Source organism: Coloeus monedula (assembly GCF_965178545.1).
Source record: "Coloeus monedula genome assembly, chromosome: 2".
Classification (NCBI taxonomy): domain Eukaryota; kingdom Metazoa; phylum Chordata; class Aves; order Passeriformes; family Corvidae; genus Coloeus; species Coloeus monedula.
In genome coordinates, this window is record NC_138782.1 from 114,614,996 (window position 1) to 114,636,325 (window position 21,330).

Genomic DNA, 21,330 nt, shown 5'->3' on the forward strand with positions numbered 1-21,330 from the left:
AACAACTCTATTCCACCAACAGCTGTAGGGAACGGTGATCTGAAATGGTGACAGGGATGTGAGATGGAGTTCTCTGGGCTGAGGGGAGAGGCAGCAGCTGCTGGGGGGTCTGGTGTCTGTCAGTCCTCTCTGAGGAGGAAGGAGCCTGAATATCAGTAGGGATTGTCAGTTTATCTTCCATCAGGGGATGAGTGGTGCTTCTCTCCGGGTCTGCAGAAGAGGAGCTGACTGACTGCTCATGTAAGATGGGATTCCTTGCTCCTGTCATAGCTGTGTGTTCCAGTAATGATACAGGCTGAATGCTTTCCTAGTGGTGTGGTGAACAGCCCTGAAACTGTCAGTAATTACTTGCACATCTCTAATATTCAGCCCTTTTCCCTCCCCACTTCCTGTGCTTCAAAGCCCTTCTTGAGCTGTCTGCAGTTTGGGTTTGTGGAGGTGAGCAGAGGTTAGTTAAAATTCTTTTGTTGGTTTTTTTTTTTTTGTCTTTTTTTAGGCCAAAGAAAACAGGACCATAATTACACACTTGAAATTAGACTGCATGCAACTGAATCCTCTTTTTCACCCTGTCCTGCATGTTTCTTTCTCTTGCAGTATATACTGGGTTACAAAAACTGTTCTGTGTTTGCATCATGGCTGACAGCAGACAGATCCCAGACTCCCTGTCTGGCAGACCTTCCATGATGATTTATTTTTTTAATGCATACTTGTCATTTTGAGAACATATTTTCTAGACATTTGAGCTCAGATTTTGCATATATTTAAGCATGCGCTTAATTTATGCACATGGGTAGTTCCACTAAAATTAATACTGCAGAAACCAAGCATATGTGTAAGGTATGGTGGGATTTTTAAGCTAATTAGCTGCAGCTGTACTCCCCAAAGTGACTATAAAATGGCACAGTGAGCTTCCACAGTTTAAAATCCTTTACAGCTTAAAATAAGTAAATACATTTTGGAAGCTTATTCTAGGATCTGAAAAGTCAGTTTAGGTTCTGTAATCAAGATTCTTGTTGTAAAACCTAATGATCTGGTTTCTGAGGGAGGGTTCCATCATACCCTTAATTAGCAGCGAAGCTACAAAGCTTCAGCAGAGTCAAGTCCCCCTTGGACAACAGGCATGTTGCTCTGTCAGTGAGGACAGGAGATGGCATTCCCAGCGGGCCTGGTGAGGACGTCTGGGAATGAGGACTTGTCATTCTCACATAGTTCATCCTCTTGACCACCACAGCCTCCTGATATTCCTGATGAGATGTAGTTCTTTACTCAGCACATTTCTGTAATGTGGTAATTGTTACTGGATTATGGGCATCGTTGATGGGCATCGTTGTGTGCGTATTACACTGATAGAATACTGCTCATTAAATACAGCACAGACTGAACAGAAAATCGGGCTTTAGTATCCTCATGATATCTGTGTAGAGTTTTAAGTTCTTAAAGTAACTCCTTAGAGGTGTCACTTAATTATTTTTTCAGTGATACATTTTAAATTGTCTTAAGGAAACAAATTGTCACTCAGGTCACAGCCCTAGGAATGTATCCTGTTGAAAACACCATCCTAGGCTGCAAATGGTATTCCAGGAGTAACACCACTGGCTTTTTTGAGAACACACCCAGAGCTGATGTCCATGGGGTTTAGCCCAGTATAAACAGGGACAGTAAGATTTAAACACATAAACCATCAGAGATAATCACCAATGGATTTTTTTACAGGCAAGGCTGTAGGAGGCCACATCTTGTCCTTGCTTCCATGTCCTCAAACTTCGGAGAGATGAGGTTCTGAACTAAGGACTTTGGCCTCAAATGATGTAAAATTGTACTGCACATTAAAGCACTGGACCTTAAATGTTCTTTCCTCAAAGTGCATTTTCAAACATTTAAAATGAGGCCCCGTTCAGTGACTGCTCTGTGCTTTGTAAAGCTGTGTGGTACTACCCTGGAGGCAGCAGGACACGGCTCATTGCTTGAAGCACAGAAATAGAAACACAATTACAAACCTGAAAATTCAAAGCAGCCTCTATGGTCAAAGCTTATATATCACCAGTATGTGATAAAATAATGGCCATCGTTTAAAAAAAGTGCTTCAGGTATTATGGAATAATGTCCCTATCATCAAAGCATCAGCATTTGGGACTCATGAGAGAAGCTGGTATTTTACTAAAGGCTGGTTCTTGCCTGACATGGAAGGAAGGCTTCTTTCAAAAAATGCTGACTATCTGAAACGGGAATTGTCCTATTCAGTACATCACAGGCAGAGCCCCTACTCATTTGAGTGTGAATTTGCTTTTCTGTAGCTTCTCCAGGGTCAGTCACTCTGGCTTGCGCTTCTCACAGGGTTATCAGTGAGTTCTCTCATGCTGGAACCCTGGAAGAATGAAGCCTCAGTGTTACATTGTGGCTCCTGAGGCACAGTGGCACAGCCCACATAATTTTAATTTCCTCCCCAACGCAGGAGCTGGCCGGAGTGGCTGGAGGTGATGCCCTAGGGCCTCTGTTGGGTGGGCATGGCTCCTGCTGCTCCTTGGAAATTAAAAGAAGGAAATCAGGGGAGTACAGCTGCTGTTACTGTTGCCTGCTGCCTGTTTGTCCTTTCTGGGTTCTTCAGATATGAAATTGACATTTTAATGACTTCCTCAGTATAGTTTGAAGCATGAAAACATTTCCAGTGCATGGAGAGAGTGTATTTTGGAATCTGCTCTTTTGGAACAAAACAACAAATTTCTGTGGCCTTGATTTTTGTAATTAAGACAAGGTAATGCAAACTCCCCCCTTCCTAACATACACAGACACACTCCAGTAAACTTTGTTTTCAGCCAAGAAAATATGGCAAGAGTATCCCTTCCTCAACCATAGCAAGACTACAGCCACAGTTACTGTAAAATGTTTTAGGTTATAAAAATTCTCCCCCTGCATAAATTGTGTAGCATCAATTTGATCCTAAATTGTGTGAGAGGGGTGGATTGGTTTTATTTTGGTCATTTCCACCTGTCTCCCATTCAGCAACACTGAAGAAGCTTTCAGCAAAAATACAGATTGTTGTTTGTACCAAGTAATGGACTGAACTCCTGGCAGGATGCAATTCCAGTGGTTTGTCTGAGCACTGTCACAGATGCCATGAGCATTTCCATTGTATTGTACATAACTTTTGGAATATTCTATTTAGTCATATTTTATAGGAGTATTTAAAAGCTACTGGCTAATTAATCACTTTTACACTTGTATAATTCAGAGCTTAGTTTAAAATAATAAATATGGCAAACAGTATTCTTGTGTTCTGCTTGCATTGGCGTTTGGAAAAGCAACATTTAAAGAGTTAAACTATATCAATAAACTGAGTAGTGTGTTGTGTACCCCTGGTAGAATTGAAAATGCTTAAATGTGTGACATAGGCCAAACTCTGTTTCAGTAGAAATTAGGGGGAAAACAGCCTTTTTGTTGGCAGGATATGCCATGTTCCATTTTAAGCTGCTGCAGTTTCACAGTCATGTGAACTTGCTCTGGTTTGCTGTGGATTTGGCTCGGTGTACACAAAAAAAGCTGCAGTGCAGTTGCTGGTGAGCAAAAGCTCGGCACGTCCCAGCCCCCCGGCATGGTTCTCCCTGGGCTTTTATAATCATGGGTGATGCAGTGGCCATGAATGCTTGGACAAGAACATGGCATCCATCTGCCAACTAGGCTGGGGAAAGAGTTCTGTTAACATTCATTATTATAAAAAATTGAAACTAATGTGTCTTGCATCAGTTTGTACTGGGTCTTGCAAAGAATTGGAAACTGGGAGATGAGTTTGCTGATAACTGTCCTGTGAAATTCTGATATCGAATTGCTCAGATCTGGATTGGGAAAAAAATGATTTGTTTTTTCTTTTTCTGTGTGCCTGGCATAAAAAACTTTGTTTCTCAAGGGATGATTGTTCATGCTTCTGAAAATTAGATCTGCTTAAGAAGTCTCATTGGAGATGTAAATTCTGAGCTCCTTAATTTCTTTGGAAAGAACAGGCCTTAACCTCTGTGTTTTAATTAGAAAAACTAGTAATAGTGCACTTCTTCTGGGGTTCTTTTTACCTCTTCTAGAGGTGAAATGCAGGAGGCCTAGTTTATTCTTCACTTTGAGCACCAAAAGAGCTTCCCTCACCACAGTGAGTTTCTTCATCTACCCAACTGAAATGCTGTGTTTGCGACATGCCAGCTGTGGCTCTTCCATCATGCTTGGCACTGGACACAGCACTGGGAAATGAGCTTCAGGGAAATGAGCTTCTAGTTGTGTGTCCCACAGGATCAGACTGATCACAGTCACAGCACTTTCAGATCCTCTAAAGAACCTTTACTGAATTTAGTTTTGGTCCTTCTTTAGTGGCAAAGACTTCATCACTAAACTTTTGCTGTTTCAGGCTTTCTCTCACATACCAGTGTAAATGTAAGAGCTTTCCATTTCCTTGATTCCCTTTTGGCTAAGAAATCACATTTAGTTCTGGTTTATCAAAAAGCAAAACCAGGTATGGAATAGAGTCCCAGCTCTCATTTATACTCAGCATCATGCAATGTTCTTGAATAACTAGTTACACTAGCAAAAGCCCCAAATACTGCTTTTCCTGGTTTAACCCATCTTCTGGGGGAGTACAGCAGCTTTCAATATTCCAGGCTCCTTTTAAAAGGAGATGTTTTTCTAACAGTAGCTATGCTCTTTTTTTTTGAATACATGTAGACTGCAGCATTCAGGGGTAAAATGACAAGGGAGGAAGTGCTGTAAAAGCTCTTTCCCACAGGTCTATTTGAAGTGTGGAGTATATTTTCTTTGGCTTGGAGGGAAGGGAAGGCAGCACTGATAAAGGCAGAACAGCAGCAGCCCTCTGGATGGAAGAGCAGGAACCCTGAATGCCCCCACTGCAGAGATGCTCAGAAAACTTTAAAAACCAGCCTGAACACTCTCTCCCCTTCTGTCAGTTCGTTCAGTTGCTACACAGAGATTCTGGGGCTGCAGCAAGAGTCATCTTAATACAGGATTGTGTCCTGATGCAGCGGCTACAAAGTCTAGATAGGGACATTTGTTAGGGAGATTCTTGCTGGAGTAAGGCTGGGAAAGCTGTGAAGTGTGAGCAGCCTTGAAGTTAATGAAAAGTGAAGATATTCAGAACCTTAAAACAAACTTCAGGATTCAGTTTTGAATCAGGGGCTTCCTCACTCGCAACACTGAGAGTATCCAGCAAGAAGGATTAAACTTCTCTACTATTCTCACCAGAAAATCAGCCTTCTTTTAACAAATTATTGTAACCGATCATTTATCTAGTGCAAGAAAGTTGTGTCTACATTAGTGTCACACAGTTGTGTTCTCTTCACTGTTGGGTTAATGAAGGTAAATGTTCTGAATCCATTTTAGAGCAGAGTTCTTGTACAGAAACTTCAGAAAGAAATGCCATCTGTAAGGACTGGTGGATCCTTAAGTGTCAGTTTGGCAAGTTGTCCTTCTGTGGGTAGCTGCAGAAATATTTCGTGTATGTTGTTGTAGATTTAAAAGCATTACTCATGGTTTCATTCAAGTGTCTGCATTTCTGACACAGATGTGACATATCTGTATATATTATAAATCAATACTATTTTTAACCACATATTTTGTACAAATATTCACATTAGCTCTGTACTTCAATGAAAATCTATTATGGTATTAAACATTTTGGTGGAATTAGCAACTTCTTGTCCGTGCTTTGCTTTCATTTTATAACAGCGTTAAGCAGCTGAACCATTTCTGGCATCCAAGGCAGATATCATTTCCAGCTCCTCATGTTGTTCCTTAAATCCAGGTGCACCTGTACCCTCTAGTGACTGATCCCAGCCACTGCAGAGGCAGCTCCCAACACCTCCGGATCCGAGTGAGAGCCCAAAATCAAACCTGAACCAACAATAAATGTGAGCACACTTTTTTCTAGCTGATGAGTAACATCATGGAACAGCACATGGCTGTTGAGGGACACCCAATGAGAGATTTCAGTACACAGAGGTGCAGTTTTGTAACAACTTTTTCCTTTTTCCCCTTTTTCCAGAGTTTCTGGGTGGGGTTCATGGCCAGGAATCGGGTGATGAACTTTGTGCTACAGGTGTGGTCCAATTCAGTTTTCTGTGCAGAACAGCCACATCCACACAGGTTCTGCCAAGCACAGCAGCAATGTGATTCTCCAGGCTTGGACTAGCTCAGCCTCACACCTGTAACAGAACAGTAATGAAGGAGGGAAAAAAAGACATTAAGAAAACAATTAAAAGAACCTTGACCCCTACTACAATTCCTAGAGCTGCGGTGAAGGGGAGAAAGGTATCACACACATACACACATATATTAAAAAATATTTGTTTATTCACTAGATAGGCAGTGCATGTATATATATATATTCATCAGATAGGCAGTGTCAGCTATAAAGGGATTAATAAGCATCGTGTTTGATTCTGTATGGTTGGACTTGATGACTGTAAAGGTCTCTTCCAACCTTGACAATTCTATGATTCTGTGTTCCCATGCATCAGTAAGAGGATAATGGTTTTGTACACTGCCATGAAGTGGGGTGGGGGTCTGCGTACATACACAGGACACGGACTTTGGACTCATATGTAGCAAAGGAAAGGTGGGAAACCTAGCTTGGATTTCTGTCCAGTTCAGCAGTTTGGATTCTAGTGAAATGAGGAAGGAAAAAATCATTTCCATTCCAGGGTGTAGTTGTGGGTCTGGACATCACAATGTGGGGAAAAGCATCTGCCAGGAAACAAATAGAAAATTTAGAGCCTCAGAACAGAAGAGGAGAAAAAAGTCTAGAAAAAACCAGTGGAATCAAAACTTTTTTTTTTTTCCTTAACTGAAGAAGCACCTCCAGATGTCCAGAGAATGAATTTTGCTCCTTGTTTTTACAGTTGGGTCACAGCCCATCCAGCCCTATTTCTATTTAATTTCTATTAAATTTATGACATGCAGCAACACCCTTACAACCTGCCCTTCTTGACACCTGCACAAGGGCTGTACTGGGGAGCCCACCCCAAACACACACCTCACCTGTGACCTGGGGGTGCTGGTGGCAGTGGCTGAACATGAGCCAGGTGTGCCCAGGTGGGCAAGGAGGCCAGTGGCACCTGGGCTGCACCAGCAATAGTGTGGCCAGCAGGACCAGTGACCATCCCCTGTGCTGGGCACTGCTGAGGCCACACCTCGAGTGCTGTGTCCAGTTCTGGGGCTCTCAGTTCAGGAAGGACATTGAGGGGCTGGAGCATGTCCAGAGAAGGGAACAGAGCTGGGGAAGGGTCTGGAGCACAAGTCTGGTGAGGAGCAGCTGAGGGAGCTGGGGGTGCTCAGCCTGGAGAGAAGGAGGCTCAGGGGGAACCTTCTGGCTCTTCACAGCTCCCGGACAGGAGGGTGCAGCCGGGGGGGTCGGGCTCTGCTCCCACACAACGAGCGACAGGACGAGAGGACATGGCCTCAGGCTGAGCCAGGGGAGGTTTAGGCTGGATATTAAGAATAATTTCTTCACAGGACGGATGATTAGACATTGGAATAGGCTGCCAAGGGAGGCGGTGGAGTCACCGTCCCTGGAGGTGTTTAAGGAAAGACTGGACATGGCACTGAGGGCCGCGGTTCAGCTGACACGGTGCCTCTCGGTCAAAGGCCGTACTCTGATCTCAGAGCTCTTTCGCGACCCCAATAACGCTGCGAGTCCGCAGTTCCACCCCCCCCTCCCTCCCGGGCCCGCCCCCGCGCGGTCCCGCCCCGCACGCTCTGAGTGACAGCGCCGGGGCCGCTCCCGGGCCGGGCCGGACCCGCCGCTCCGCGGCCCCTCAGGTAACGGCGGGCGGCTCCGGGGCTCGGGGGGTGCCCGGCGTCCTCCGGCCCGGGGCTCGCGGTGGTGCGGCCGCTGCGTGTGGGGAATGGCGGCCTGGGCTCGGCGTTCGCGTGTGCTGAGCTCCGGCGGCCGCCGAGCGGGGCCCGGGGCGCTCCTCTGTCGGTCGTGTCCGTCCGTGTGTCCGTGTGGCAGCTCCTGCCCTTGGCAGTCCGGTGGGTTCGTTCCCCCAGAGCCTCTCGGGTCCCCCAGGTTTTGTGGTGCCGAGTTCCGCAGAGACCCGGGTCAATAGATGTGCTTAGGTTGTATCCAGGGGAAAACAATATGAGGAGGCCTTGGGGAAAAAACCAAACCACCCATCATTTATTATTTATTAAGAGCATGCAGTTAAGGAGTTGGAATAATAGAATTATAGATCATGATGAGGTCATTAGCTGTGTAAAATTCAGAAGTAAAGACTTGATTTCACTTGAGAAGGCTGCAAGGTGTACTTGTCCCTCCCCAGAAGGGGAATTTATGGGCTATGTCTAATTCGGCAGCTGTGTTCCTATGAACACAGCAGCGTGTTGGCCTTGTGTCCTTCAGGTTCAGCTGGAAGAAATGTCCCATTAGGTGGATCTGAGGGAATCTGTAGCCTTTGGGTCTGTGTTGTTTGCTGAAAGGGGAATTACATCTCTGGAGTGTCAGTTTGTTCTTAGCAGAACTCAAAGCCTGGATTTTAATTTCTAGAGACACAAGTTTGGTGTAACATTTGACTGCCTGCAAGTCACAGAATCCTAGAACCACAGAGTGGTTCGGGTTGGGAGGGACCTTAAAGCTCATCTCATTCCAACCCCCTGCCATGGGCAGGGATACCTTTCACCAGTCCAGGTTGCTCCAAGCCCAGTCCAACCTGGCCTTGAACTTCACTTCCAGGGATAGGGCAGCCACAGATCCCATTCCATTGTTGCAGTGGTATTCAGATGCTTTTTACACCGTAACTTCTTATATTCACTAGGCTATTTATGTACTCTAAATATTAAGATGGATTTATTGTTACAAATTCACTGTTTTCCAGCTGAATTTCAGTGGTGACTGAGTCCCAGAGGACTGCTGAAAAATGGGAACTTAAAGGGAACTATGAGGAATATTGGTACAGCCCACATGCAGAACTGGATTTAGCAATATCTGGTCTTGTGGTTGTGATGCTGTTGAGCAATAAGTGGAGAATATTAGCATGAAATTTTAGGTCAGTTACAGACAGGGAATTTCTGTGTGAGGGTTCTTACAGGGATCTTGCTTTGAGTAGATAACTGAGTTTTAAACAAGAAGATGTTTGGGAAGAACAGGAGGAGACTGGGGTAGGGGAGCACAGCCCAATACAATGTGAAATTATGTGTCCTATGTCAGATAAGGACATAATAAGGACTGTTAGATAAAGAATGCCAGTCATAGCTAGAAGTAATTCATGTCCTTGAGACTTAGGATCAGAACTGGAGTCACAGAATGACTTGGGTTGGAAGGGACCTTAAAGGTCATCTTGTTCCAGTCCCCCTGCCATGGGCAGGGACGCCTTCCACTATCCCAGGTTGCTCCAAGCCCTGTCCAGCCTGGCCTTGAGCACTTCCAGGGATGAGGCAGCCACAGCTTCTCTAGACCTGTTCCAGGGCCTCACCACCCTCACAGTAAATAATTTCTTCCTAATATCTAATCTAGCCCTGCCTTCTGCCAGTTTGAAGCCATTCCCCCTTGTCCTGTCACTGCCATTGCCTTGTCCTTGCCTGCTTTTGTAAAATATATCTTAGAGTATATAAATACATAAGGAATATTTTAACCACTCACTTTTAAAACTAAGTCATGACTTTGACAACTTCTGTCTCTGCTCAACAGATGCCATGTTGCCTCAGAAGAGGGGACAGATACCTTCCAGAATAGCCATGAGCAGTTATTGGAAAGCCCTTGGAATTTTCTTACTCTGTCTTCAAAGTGCACTGTCTCACCAGCCAGCCCAGCCCAGAGTGCTTCTCGTGTCTTTTGATGGGTTTCGGTGGGATTACATCTACAGAGTGTCCACTCCCAATTTTCACTATGCCATGAAGAACGGGGTGCACGTCAGGCAGGTCACAAACGTGTTCATAACGAAGACGTACCCCAACCACTACACCCTGGTGACTGGGCTCTACGCAGAGAGCCATGGCATCGTCGCTAACGAGATGTACGATCCTGTCCTGAATGAAACCTTCTCCCTGAACAAAATGAACACCCACAACTCCAAGTTCTGGGAAGAGGCCACCCCAATATGGGTGACGAACCAGAGGGAAGGGCACAAATCTGGTGCTGCTATGTGGCCTGGAACAGATGTGAAGATACATGGAGTCTTGCCTACACATTACATGTCCTACAATGAATCTGTTCCCTTTGAAGACAGGGTAGCGAAGCTCATTGCCTGGTTTACATCAGAAGAACCCATAAACTTTGGTCTCTTGTACTGGGAACAGCCTGATGAGATGGGCCACTTTCTGGGCCCTGAAAACCCACTTATGGGAGCGATAATCAGTGACATTGACAGAAAACTGGGGTATCTCATTTCTGAACTGAAGAAAGCAAAGCTGTGGGATGTGATAAATGTCATAGTCACAAGTGACCATGGAATGTCACAGTCATCCTTGGAAAGGCTCATTGAGCTTGATCAGTACGTGAGCAGAGAGCTCTATAAAGTCATCGACCACTCCCCTGCAGTAGCCATTTTGCCACAAGAAGGTAGGAGCTACAGCAGTAGTGTTCCCTGAGGAGATACTTGAGTATCCAAACTTTATAGACTGAGTTGGTGGTAGCAGCACTGGTGGCAGTAGGACATCAGCCTTGAACAAAGAGCACTTGCAGGATCCCTTTGGTTTTTTTGCAGGCTCTGTCAAAAGCCTGGAGTAACTTTCAGAAAAGAAAAGGGAGCAAATCTGTTTGCTGTTGACTAATATTGCCAAGGATCCTTTAGTCCTTGTGAGAAGTAAGATAATCTAATGGCATTATCAAGGCTGAATGGTGCTCTAGATAGATAACACCTGAATGTTACCTATCTTGCCTTTCATCAGGATGCTGAAGCCATAGTGGAAGAATTATCTTTCTAACTCTGAGAACAGATTATATTTCTAAACTGAGAACAGATGGGGATCTTTGATAAAAAGAAAGCCTGTGTTGGCTATTTGATTAGCTGCCAGCTATTGTAGTTCACTTGAGTTTTTTCCCCCGTCATGCTGAACAGCCAGCCAGTTACATTCATACCATTTTTATTGTGATAAAAATGGGCAAGAATAATGTTGGAATTGAAATCTGAAATCTGGTTACAGTCACCGAAGGGTTGCTGAAGTGTCAGGTGTATGTTTACTGTCACTAATGCATCTGCTCTTTATTTTGATGATCAAGTACTGTAAACTACTTGGTGCAGATGTGTTAACCTGGAAAATAACACCCCTGCCCACACAAACAAAGTGCTAATTTGGAAGTTGAGTTTTCAGGTGACCTTCTGGAAAGGTGTTTTTTAAGAATTCTGTAACATTTGCATCACTAATGGATAGATAGCACTCTGTATTTAATGCCCAGGCAGGGAGGGTGTTTGCAGAATTAAGTGACCTTTAAGTGCATGAACAAGTGTGTCTCATCATTTTTAATTCGGAGAATACTCCAGACTAAAATGTGAGTATGCCCAAACGGAGGCTTCTGCTGTCTGAGCACAGGCAGGCCCTGTAGCTGGGTGCTGTTTCTCTCTGTGGTGATAAAAGAGCCAACTTTGGGAGCTTCATCCCCAAAGAGGCAAACATGGTTGACCAGGATGTTCTCATTAGCAAATAAAGAAGCTGTAAAAGTAAACTTCAGTGCTGAAATGTCCCTAATGCAGTAAACGAGAACTTGAAGATGCGTAACTTGATTCTCCCATCTGCTAAATGCTGAAAATAAACAGTATCTCTGCTGCAATTAGATGACAGAATAGTAAAAAAGCCATTTTGGTGGATTTCAGAAACAGCTTGGATTTGATTTTGCCCAGAGATTCAGATATTTATTACACTACCAATAAACAAGAATTAGTTTTGAGCACAGCTAAAATTCTTTTCTTCCATGATACCAGCTGTGATTTTTATTATAAAACAATGAGTTTCACTGCCAGTTTAGGTATGAGCTAACATATGCTTAAGTACATAACACCGATTCTTCACCTGTTATTCCATTTGTCTTTCTTAAACCAAAGGAATGGTAAAACTTAGTGAGACTGAGAAAAAGTTTGAATGCTTTAAAATGCAGCAATTTCTTTTAATTGTTTGGCTGCATATTGCTTCCCCAAGAGATGGATTAAAGCCATTATTTAACCATGCTGGTGTATCAGTGTGTGTGGGGAACTAATTAGATGTTCACAAAGAAGGTACCTGTAGCACAGCTGGTGATGCTGGCCTTTTTCTTTTATTTAATATAAATATAATAATTCAAATAATTAACATAAAATCAAGTTTGGTATATTTGGGACTTCTCCTCCCTTCCATCCCATATAGAAAACTGGCATAGCAAAATTAACTTTATAACTGAAATAGTCCTAGAAATGCTGCATTAGAGTCCCTCTTCTTGTTCCTGTAACTATCACTGATGTCTTAGCTTTTGCTGTTTCATATTGACCTTTGTTTTGCCTCTTAATTTCATGATTCTTTTTTTTTTTGGTGCCAGTTTGAGATAAGAAATATACATTAACGTATTTTCCTTCAGAATTTCTATACTCTATTCTGGGAATTGAGGGGGAAAAGGAAGATGATTTCTTTAGAAACACTGGCCACTTTCTCCCAAACTTTTTTCCATGAGATCCATTCAGAATTCCTTGGATGCTGGAAATGGCAGGCTGAAAGGGAACTGCAGACACACTGTGCATTCAGCTGCACATGTCACACAAATATTTACCTGAGTCGTGAGGCTGAGGGATCTGGTGTGTCACAGGAATCTGTTGTGTGCACTGCACAGCCTGCAATAGAAATCTGGCTTTAAGTGGAGGTGGGGAGTGAAGGAATTTGCTCAGATGTCAATTCCTGAACTTGCTCTTGTGTTCCTGGCTCTCTGTTCTGGTTCCTCCTTTCTGTGCACTGGTGTTCCAGCCAGCTTGTCCAACTGGTTGTGGTTCTTCAGTGGCTTTTACTGGAAAGGCAAGCTCAGAAACTGGAAATAAGCAACTTAAAACTGAGGTTGCAAAATGCCTTTTTTATTCAGTGTTAGTAGAGCTCTTGAGGGTTTGTGTTCACTGTGACTAGGGAAGGGAAAGGAGAAGGCACTGGGAATATAGAGGAGTAGCTCATGCTGTTGGCTGTTACTGAATATCAAAGGAAAGCAACAAACAAACTGCTTTAAAATAGATGAAAAGTGTCACTTGTTGTCACAGCCAGCTGGGTGACAGAATTCGGCCTGAATGCAGCCATTACCTCACAAACAGGCTTAGGAGCTGTCTTCTTGCTTTCAGGCTTTGCATGGAGCTAGGAGAGTTTGGCTCCTTTTCTAGGAGACAACTCAATGCTTTCTAACTCATTCCTGTGAGAAGCTTACATTCTGATAACTGTGAAATGAGGGGGTTTTCTAAAATTAGCAAGGCACTTCTTGCTTGGGAACAGGCTGTGAAGTCTGGTGCTGAGGGGGACGTTACCGTGACTGAGGCTCTGGATTTCTCACAGTAACTTCTGTGCACACTGTTGTCTCTTACACTTCTGGGGCATTTTGCCCTCTTCTTTCAGCTGTATTTTAACTACTGATGAGTTCAGTAAACACACTGGTATGTTTAATTTTTTCTTTTGTCTCTTTTGTTTGTTTGAAGGCAAAGTGGATGAAGTATATGAAGCTTTGGCCAACGCTCATCCCAACATGACTGTATATAAAAAGGAGCAGATTCCAGATAGATTTCATTACAAACACAACAGTAAAATTCAGCCCATCTTAGCAGTGGCTGATAAAGGATGGGAAATTGTACATAATAAGACTGACAGTTTTCTGTGTAAGTATTCTGTCTTTATAGTGTGTTTTGCAGTATCTTCCAAGGCAGAGACCTTAAGTGGTACTTTCTCTCCTAGTATCAACCAATGTTCATTTTTTTTTTTTTTTTTATTTGTAAGGCTGGGAGGGAAAACTAAAGTGTGTAAAATTTATAATTTTTTCCCCTGATGGGATGAGAAGCACCCTACTCTTAGGGGAGGAGGATCTGCACTTACTGTTTCTTTAAACATTAAATTTACTGAGATAAGAACAATCACATGTTTTAGTGGCCCCATACTTGAGGTCCTTCAGGATGTAGCAAACCAACAATCACTTCTTGAGCGATTAAAAAAGAAAGTTGTAACTGAATGTATTGAGCAGAGGGTGAATAGGGTTGTTTTATCATGTTTACTTACTTACTGGAGAAGGGTTGGGTTGGGTTGGAAATGGAAGAAGACTTTATGAAAATCCTCAGCTTGTGTGGGTGCTACACTTGAGTAACCTCATTCTATTGCTACAAAGAGTCTTGGATATTGTGTTACTGCACACCAGTGAATTTCATTTGCCTTGGAGGAAAAAGTGCATTCTAAGTGATTTGGAGGTATAAAACCCTGATCACTTTCAAGTTCCTCACCTTGAAGTTTTGAAATTTATTATAGGTAGCATGGAGACAGTGAACTGTAACTTCTTGGTTACCTAAAATACAGGGGTCATGTGGTCAGTTCTTACATTTCTAATTGAGAACCTTCTGAACTTTGCTGCTGGTTATGAACCTGAAGAGCTCTACCAGCAAGACATAACAAGTTTTTCAGTAGCTGCTGAGAGCAGCTTCTTGTACCTATGTGTTTGACATGTTCCCTGTTTTTAATGCCCCTGTCAGGAATGGGCACTGGACACCCACCAGTGAGTTCTTTTTCCTTGTTGAGGAGTTGATGGTGCACAAAATTGGACAAAATGTCAAAGTGTCTATTCAGAGTCACATGGACAGTCTGACTCTACATGGTTTTTTTTTAATTTTCTCAAAGAGATCTGGACCAGTTGCAAAGTTGGAGTTTTTCCTTGAGGAAAATGAAGGAAGTTTGGGTGTATCCAGGGTGGCATTGACAATGGTGTTACTGCCATATGAGCTCACCTTTTTTTCCCCTCTTTGTCAAATAGTGTTCTCCATTGTGGGTTTTTTTAGGTCTTTTCTCTTTGTAGTTCTGAGACTTGGTATTTGCTAGGAGACATTTGTGCTGTCAATCAAAACAATTCTTCTAAACCTCTCTAAGGATAACTGATGGCTGTGCCTTTTCTGCATTCTGCTAATTCTAGGAAAAGGTTCAATGCTTGTTTTGCAACTTCGGGATATTGACCTTTATCTATCTTCTATTTCTAGTTGGTAATCACGGATATGACAACACTGTACCAGAAATGCATCCCATTTTTTTGGCAGTTGGGCCTGCTTTCAGAAAGAATGTCACCAAAGAATTCATGAATGCGACAGACTTGTACCCCTTATTGTGTCATCTTCTTGGCATCAACCCACTGCCCAACAATGGTTCCTTCAGTGCTGTGAAGGATATACTTGCTGAAGAAGTTCCTGGAGCCCGTGGAGCAGACACCTACTCCACTGTTGTAGGAGTCTTCCTGGGCAGCTTGCTTGTTTTGGTTTTTACTGCAGTTTTTGTTAAGCATTTTGTCCTCGCCCAAGCAAATTCCATGCAAATCCAACACACTGAAGCTGCCCAGCCACTGCTGCAAGATTAATAACACCTGGGATAACACCTCAAACACCTCCTGTTTGAGGCTTAAAATAAGCCTTTACAAAGAAAATAAACAATGGAGGTGGATCAGCATAAATATGTGGAGTGAACTGAGATGGGTGCTGATTCATTGGTACTCTGGGGCATGTACAGACCAGGTATGCAGAGAGAGGGCATGTTCCTTTTTCACCCTGCAGTCACTTCATCTTCCAGGGGTTGAAGATACCGTAGGTAAACCTGGAAAGCTCTGTGTGTATGAAGACCTGTAGTGACAACAGACCTCAAATACCTTATTATGGCTAATTTTAGGACAATAACATAATCTGGGGTGCACTTCACAGACTATTAAATGGTGATTTCATTTCCCACCCTTTTTTTTTTCTTTTATTCTTTGAGAGGTTTTTTGAGTCTCTTTGATTCTAACAAGTCACTGAATGGTACTAAACTTCCTTGGGTTTTTTTTTTTTTCTTCTCTGCCCAAGGAAGCTTTTGCATGGATCACTATTACAGATAAATTGGTGGATTAAATCCTGCAGAAAAGAACATTATTATTCAGCTAGGTCATGCAGTGCTAAGTTGGGAGTTACATATTTCTTCCAACTACTGTGTTAATTGTAGCCCCAAAACATGAATCTAAGTGGTATTGCCTTTAGCAATCAGCATTAAACTGCTTGATTCTTAATGTTTTAAAATTTTATTTAGGTAAATACAGGTTTTTACCACTTTAGATATGATTTTAGGTAAATGTAGAGCTTTACTTTTTCTATTTCCTGTACACTGCACTAAATCTAGGAGTTCCATGCAGCTGGCAGGATAAAGACACATACAAGCACCACACCTGTATATCCAAATGGAGCCTTTTCTCTGAGTAAGTTCTCTCTGAATAAGTTAAGGAACATGGATGCTCAAGCTGGTTTCAAAGTGCTGTCAGGCTTGTCCCTGGGTGTGCATCTGGTCTGATGTTGGAGACTGAGTTTGACTTGTGTCTTGTGCTTTATCTGCTGTGTCTGCATGGGCCTTGGAATGGGATGATCAGGATTACACATGCAGTTTAAGGGCAGCTGTATAAATCTTAAGCCATATACGTTAAGTCTGAAAAAGCACACTTTAATAAAAAAAGGTGTAAGACTGGAGTTTGTTTTTCCAGAGGAAAGCCTCTGTTAGGGAAAAATATTAATTCTGAGTTAACAAAGGTACATATTATTCACATTCTTTTATGTGTAGCAATAATCTTCTTGCTAGTGTAGTTGTGGGGGTTTTTGTGAGCTCACTTAAATGGTAGGTGAGAAGCTGCTGCTGAGGTGTATATGAAAAACATATTCTGAAGTGAGAAAAGTTGTCTATTGTCAGACTTTTCCCCTTCTCCCTGGGTGAGATGATAGTATTTCTCATCACTTTGTTGCTGAGTACAATGCCTGAAGGAGAAAGAAACTTTCAAAATTCGTGCAGACGTAGCAGACTGAGTATTTTAAAGTGCAATTGATGGCTGTATCCACAGCCCCCAGCAGAGGGCAAGGATGGGAACACTTCGGCTTTGGCTGTGCTCTGCCAAACCAAGGGCGTGACTGACAGACAGTTCTGCAAGGGGAGGGCTGGGGTACGGAATTCATTTTGCTGGGCTAAATTCCAGGCTTAATGAAGATCTGCTGGGTTCCTCTGTGATGGCAGGGACACTTGCTTAGCACCAAGCTGTCTTGCAGACAGATGTGGACATTTCCAGAGGCCACATCTGGGAGCAGCGAATGCTTCAGAGGGAAAGCAATGAAATAGCCCAACTTAAGGGATATTCTGGAAGTTCAGCTGTAGTAGTAGCTTTAGGAAGGCAGGAAAAATGCAGGTCTGGTGGAAGACAGCCGTTAATTTGGGGGATGTATATGAAATCCTGTGAACTGCAACTGGCTCAGTGCTGTTACTGTGCTGCGAACGGCCTTGTTTTCCTGCATTGCCATTTTCTTAAGAAAACACTGAAGGAAAATGTCTGTAAGGCTGATTCTTAGTGCAGCTGGCCATTAGCTGTGCCTGAAGTTGAATTTGCTGGCACAGCTAAAGCTGCAGGGGCTCCAGCTGAACTACAACAGCAGTACCGTGTTCACAGCAGTGTTCAGAGACTGGGGAAATCGGAGCAGGAAACCCGAATCTCTGAGTTGTTACTAATCCCTTCCCTACTCACCTTCCAAAAAGTAGATGGCACACAGGAAACTGATGCATTGAGTCCACCTTTTCTTGCTTGTTGGCAGCTTAAAAATGAATTGTAGCACAAACTTAATGGGTGTTTAAAGAAGATCTGCAGGCTTTGATAAGGCAGTAACAGCGACAATTGTCATAACAATGCCATACCCCTCACCTGTAGCTTCTGCACTTTGGAACATGTTGCTTTAGTAGAAATTCTTATTGCAGTAGTTTCATAGCAGTGATCGTGGCAGATGTAAAAATAACTGGGTTGTAATCTCAGAGCTTTTCCTTAAACTCCACTTCAACTGTGGCAAGTGTAGTTCTATCATCAGCCAAAGTGACCCTTGGTTTTAAGGAGGGGGCAAAGTTTGTCAGTGTTGTTCAGTCATCTGGGACTTAGACTTACCTGTCCAAATATGCAACAAGGGAAGAGCAGTAGGTTGCCCCCAACAAAAGGTTTGGGAACAATAATACTCAGTAGGCTGAGGACACGAACATGAGAATTGTCGATATAATTGTTCTGTATTGCACTGTGAGGCCCTTCTTTGAGGAGGGCAAAATAAAACTTTGTAAAAAAATGAAGGGAATCTTGTAGCATTTGGGTATTTCAGTTTAGGGTCAAACATTTCTTTTATTCTTAGGTGCATTTGCAGGTATCTCTTGGGTAGTTCCTTGTTAGGACATTTGCCCAACTGTTTTAAGTTGTTGGGTGTGAGCTTAATGAAATTGAAAGCACAGATGATGACACTGGAGAAAAATAGAGACTTTTTCTCTGATGTGACATTTTGCAGACACCTTTTTGGGTGGGATTTGGTTTCTGTGTATATGATACTTTCTATGATGTACAAACAACTTTACTGGAAGGCGAATCTGAGTACACTGTGTACGGCTTGTAACTTAAGCTTGGAAACCAAGAATGATGCATGATGTGTTTCATTACTGACTGTGGAGCATACAGATGTCAAATGTTTTCTTTGTTTCTTCTTGTTTGGAAATGCTGAAGTTAAAATACATCTTTGATATAATGCTGTCAAGCATGGAGTGCTGGCTTCATTTAAAACACTTCTGGAAAACAAACTTGAACTGGGGGGCAGATGACTGGGGGAGAATGGTCTCAACTTGTATGCATCCCAAATATTCCTTGGACTCTGCATAGTGTGTGCCTTTGTTAAAAATAACTGGAAGTGTGATAGAACCTAGGAATTTTAGGCCACAGTTCTTACATAACAGACTTCTTGTTTCCTACCTTGCTGCCATATATGGAAAAAACAGCTATCAGTTACCAATAGGATTCCAGTTTCTTTTACTAAAAAAATATCTTCCAGACTTTCTTGGTCAAGAGCTGCAGTAATGCTGCTTCAAGAAATGCAGTCTCAAAAAAAAAAAAAAAAAAAAAAATCAGATTCATGAAATCATTTAGGTTGGAAAAGATCTTTAAGATCATCCAGTCCGACCATTAACCCAGCACTGCCAAACCTGTTGTTAAGATGAAGTGTTGTATAAATTGACTTTTCATACAATCATAGGATGGTTTGGGTTGGGGGGGACCTTAAAGATCAGCTCATTTCAACCCCCCTGCCATGGGCTGGGATAGGGACACCAGTCAGAAGTGTGAACAACACAATCTTGACCTGCACATGGGAGAAGGACAAATGTGCAGTGGTTGGGTCCTGTTGTTCTGTAAAATGGAAATTTAACAGGCTTACTTCCCAGTCTTCTTCCCTGCTTAAATAGTGCCATGGATGCTGTGTTGACCATATCTATGCTGCTGTACAAACCTTTCATGGCATGTTTGTCCTACAGTAAAGATGATGTAAGTATTTATTAGATGATAAACTACAAAAATTGCTGCAAGGTCGTGAAAATGATAAATTCAATAGTGGTATCAGCCTTTCCATAATGAAATCCTGATCTGAATCGTATTAACAAACCTCCGTTACTGTTTTTTTGCAATAAAGGATGCTACCAAGCATGTTAGAGCAAACATCTGTCCCTGTGGTCTGATCCTTTGAGGTTCACAAAGTGGGTTTATTTTCACGGGCAGTGTGTATGCAACAAGTTACTGAAAGCAGTATTTCAGAGCTGTAGTCAGGTGAAATCAGCTCAATTCTGGAACTGTTTCCTTGATGCCAATGCTCAGAAAGCACAGAACCCCAGAGGGGTGGATGTTTTAGGGCTGCTGTGCCCAGAGTGGAGAGTTCCTGTGTGGAGGCAGTAATGAAACATAAGCCTTCAGTGCTGGGAAATGTCACTAAATATCCCCTATTCCCCTCTAAACTGCGAAGCCAGTTAAGTGTTAGGAAGTTCCCCTGAATTAACGTGCCCTTTGTGACCATTGCTGAGTTGTGTCTATTTAGCAAGTCATTAAATGTTGCCACAAACTACTGTCCCTTGATCGCAGCCTTGAGGAAGCAGAAGCCACAGCTTTGCTGTTCTTGTTCTGAATTGGCCGTTCAAGAGGAAATCAGCCACTGGCATTCATGAGAAATACTTCACACAAACCAGAATGAGGCTGTGGAAATGTTTTGTCATGTTTAAGGCTCTATTTTTAAAAATAATAATCCTTAAATAAATCAGCTGTGTATCTTAAAGACAGGAAGATGTTTTTTCTAGATTCTCTTGATTTGTACTTGATCTGTATGAAACTGGATTTACAAGAGCTACTGTGTTCCTCCTTTGTACCAGGAAGAACACGCAGCACCCTTACAGACCACAACAGATTCAGAAATGAAAATAATCAGCAGTACAACTGGAATATAGTTTATCCTACTTCTTAAATTTCCCCTTTAAACCCTTTCTCGTTAAACACTAGCACTGTCTCATCTCCATGCTAAAGGGAGGAGGAATAGAGGGTGATAAGGATTTCCACCAGATACAGCCACTCGCTGGTTTCACAGCACCTCAGTGCCTGTAGCAGTTCTCATCAGAAGGGGCTGCCTAGGAGCTAGGAGGAGAAATGCATTTAAACCTTGATCTCCCCATCTGTACCAACATTCCTATTTCAGATCAGAGTTCTGCCACCGTGCTTCAGGCAGCCTTTACAGTTCTGGTCACCAAAGCCTTGGTGGTAACTTTGGTACCTCCCTGGGAGGGGATCCACAGAGGAACTGAGAACACATCAACTACACAGTGTGACAACTGCTGGGGAGAAGGAGGAGAACAGAGTGGAGAAAATACTGTCCTCATCAGTTTTAGCTTCTAGAAAAAAACCAAAACCTCACAGGCAGAGGACACTACAGTCTGGCCTTACTGTGTCTGCCAGAAAGGTAAACTCAGTCAAGCCTTTCCAAACACAGATGATGCAAAGCATCTCCAGTAATTCTCTGACTGACCCTCTGAGGATCCCACTCTGTATTAGCAGAATTACCAGAACCTAACAAAACTCTCTCTAACACAAGAATTCAAGCATCCTCCCTTTTACAGCATATCTAAGCCTAGGCTCTACCCTGCAACACGTTCCCTTCATAGTTACTCATTAACCTGACCTCTTGGTGCACAGAATTAATTTAAATCTGGCAGGATGAGGAAGTGACTCTGTGTTCAGTCCAGCTACTGCTCTAGAATATCAACAGGCTAAAATCCAGTACCCTGTCAGTAACAGCACAGATTTTTCAAGGGGCCTGAGCCTCTTTCCATTAA

General features: G+C 42.9%; 1 protein-coding gene across 1 annotated transcript; it reads left to right on the forward strand.

Moving 5' to 3' along the window:
• The first annotated feature begins 7,761 nt into the window (after positions 1-7,761).
• On the forward strand, positions 7,762-21,265 carry ENPP5 (ectonucleotide pyrophosphatase/phosphodiesterase family member 5). Its single transcript, XM_082302490.1, has 4 exons — positions 7,762-7,809; positions 9,677-10,546; positions 13,620-13,796; positions 15,153-21,265. The coding sequence occupies exons 2-4, from the start codon at positions 9,682-9,684 to the stop codon at positions 15,521-15,523; spliced, it is 1,413 nt and encodes a 470-aa protein (XP_082158616.1). The 5' UTR covers positions 7,762-7,809; positions 9,677-9,681; the 3' UTR covers positions 15,524-21,265.
• Positions 21,266-21,330: the final 65 nt, after the last annotated feature.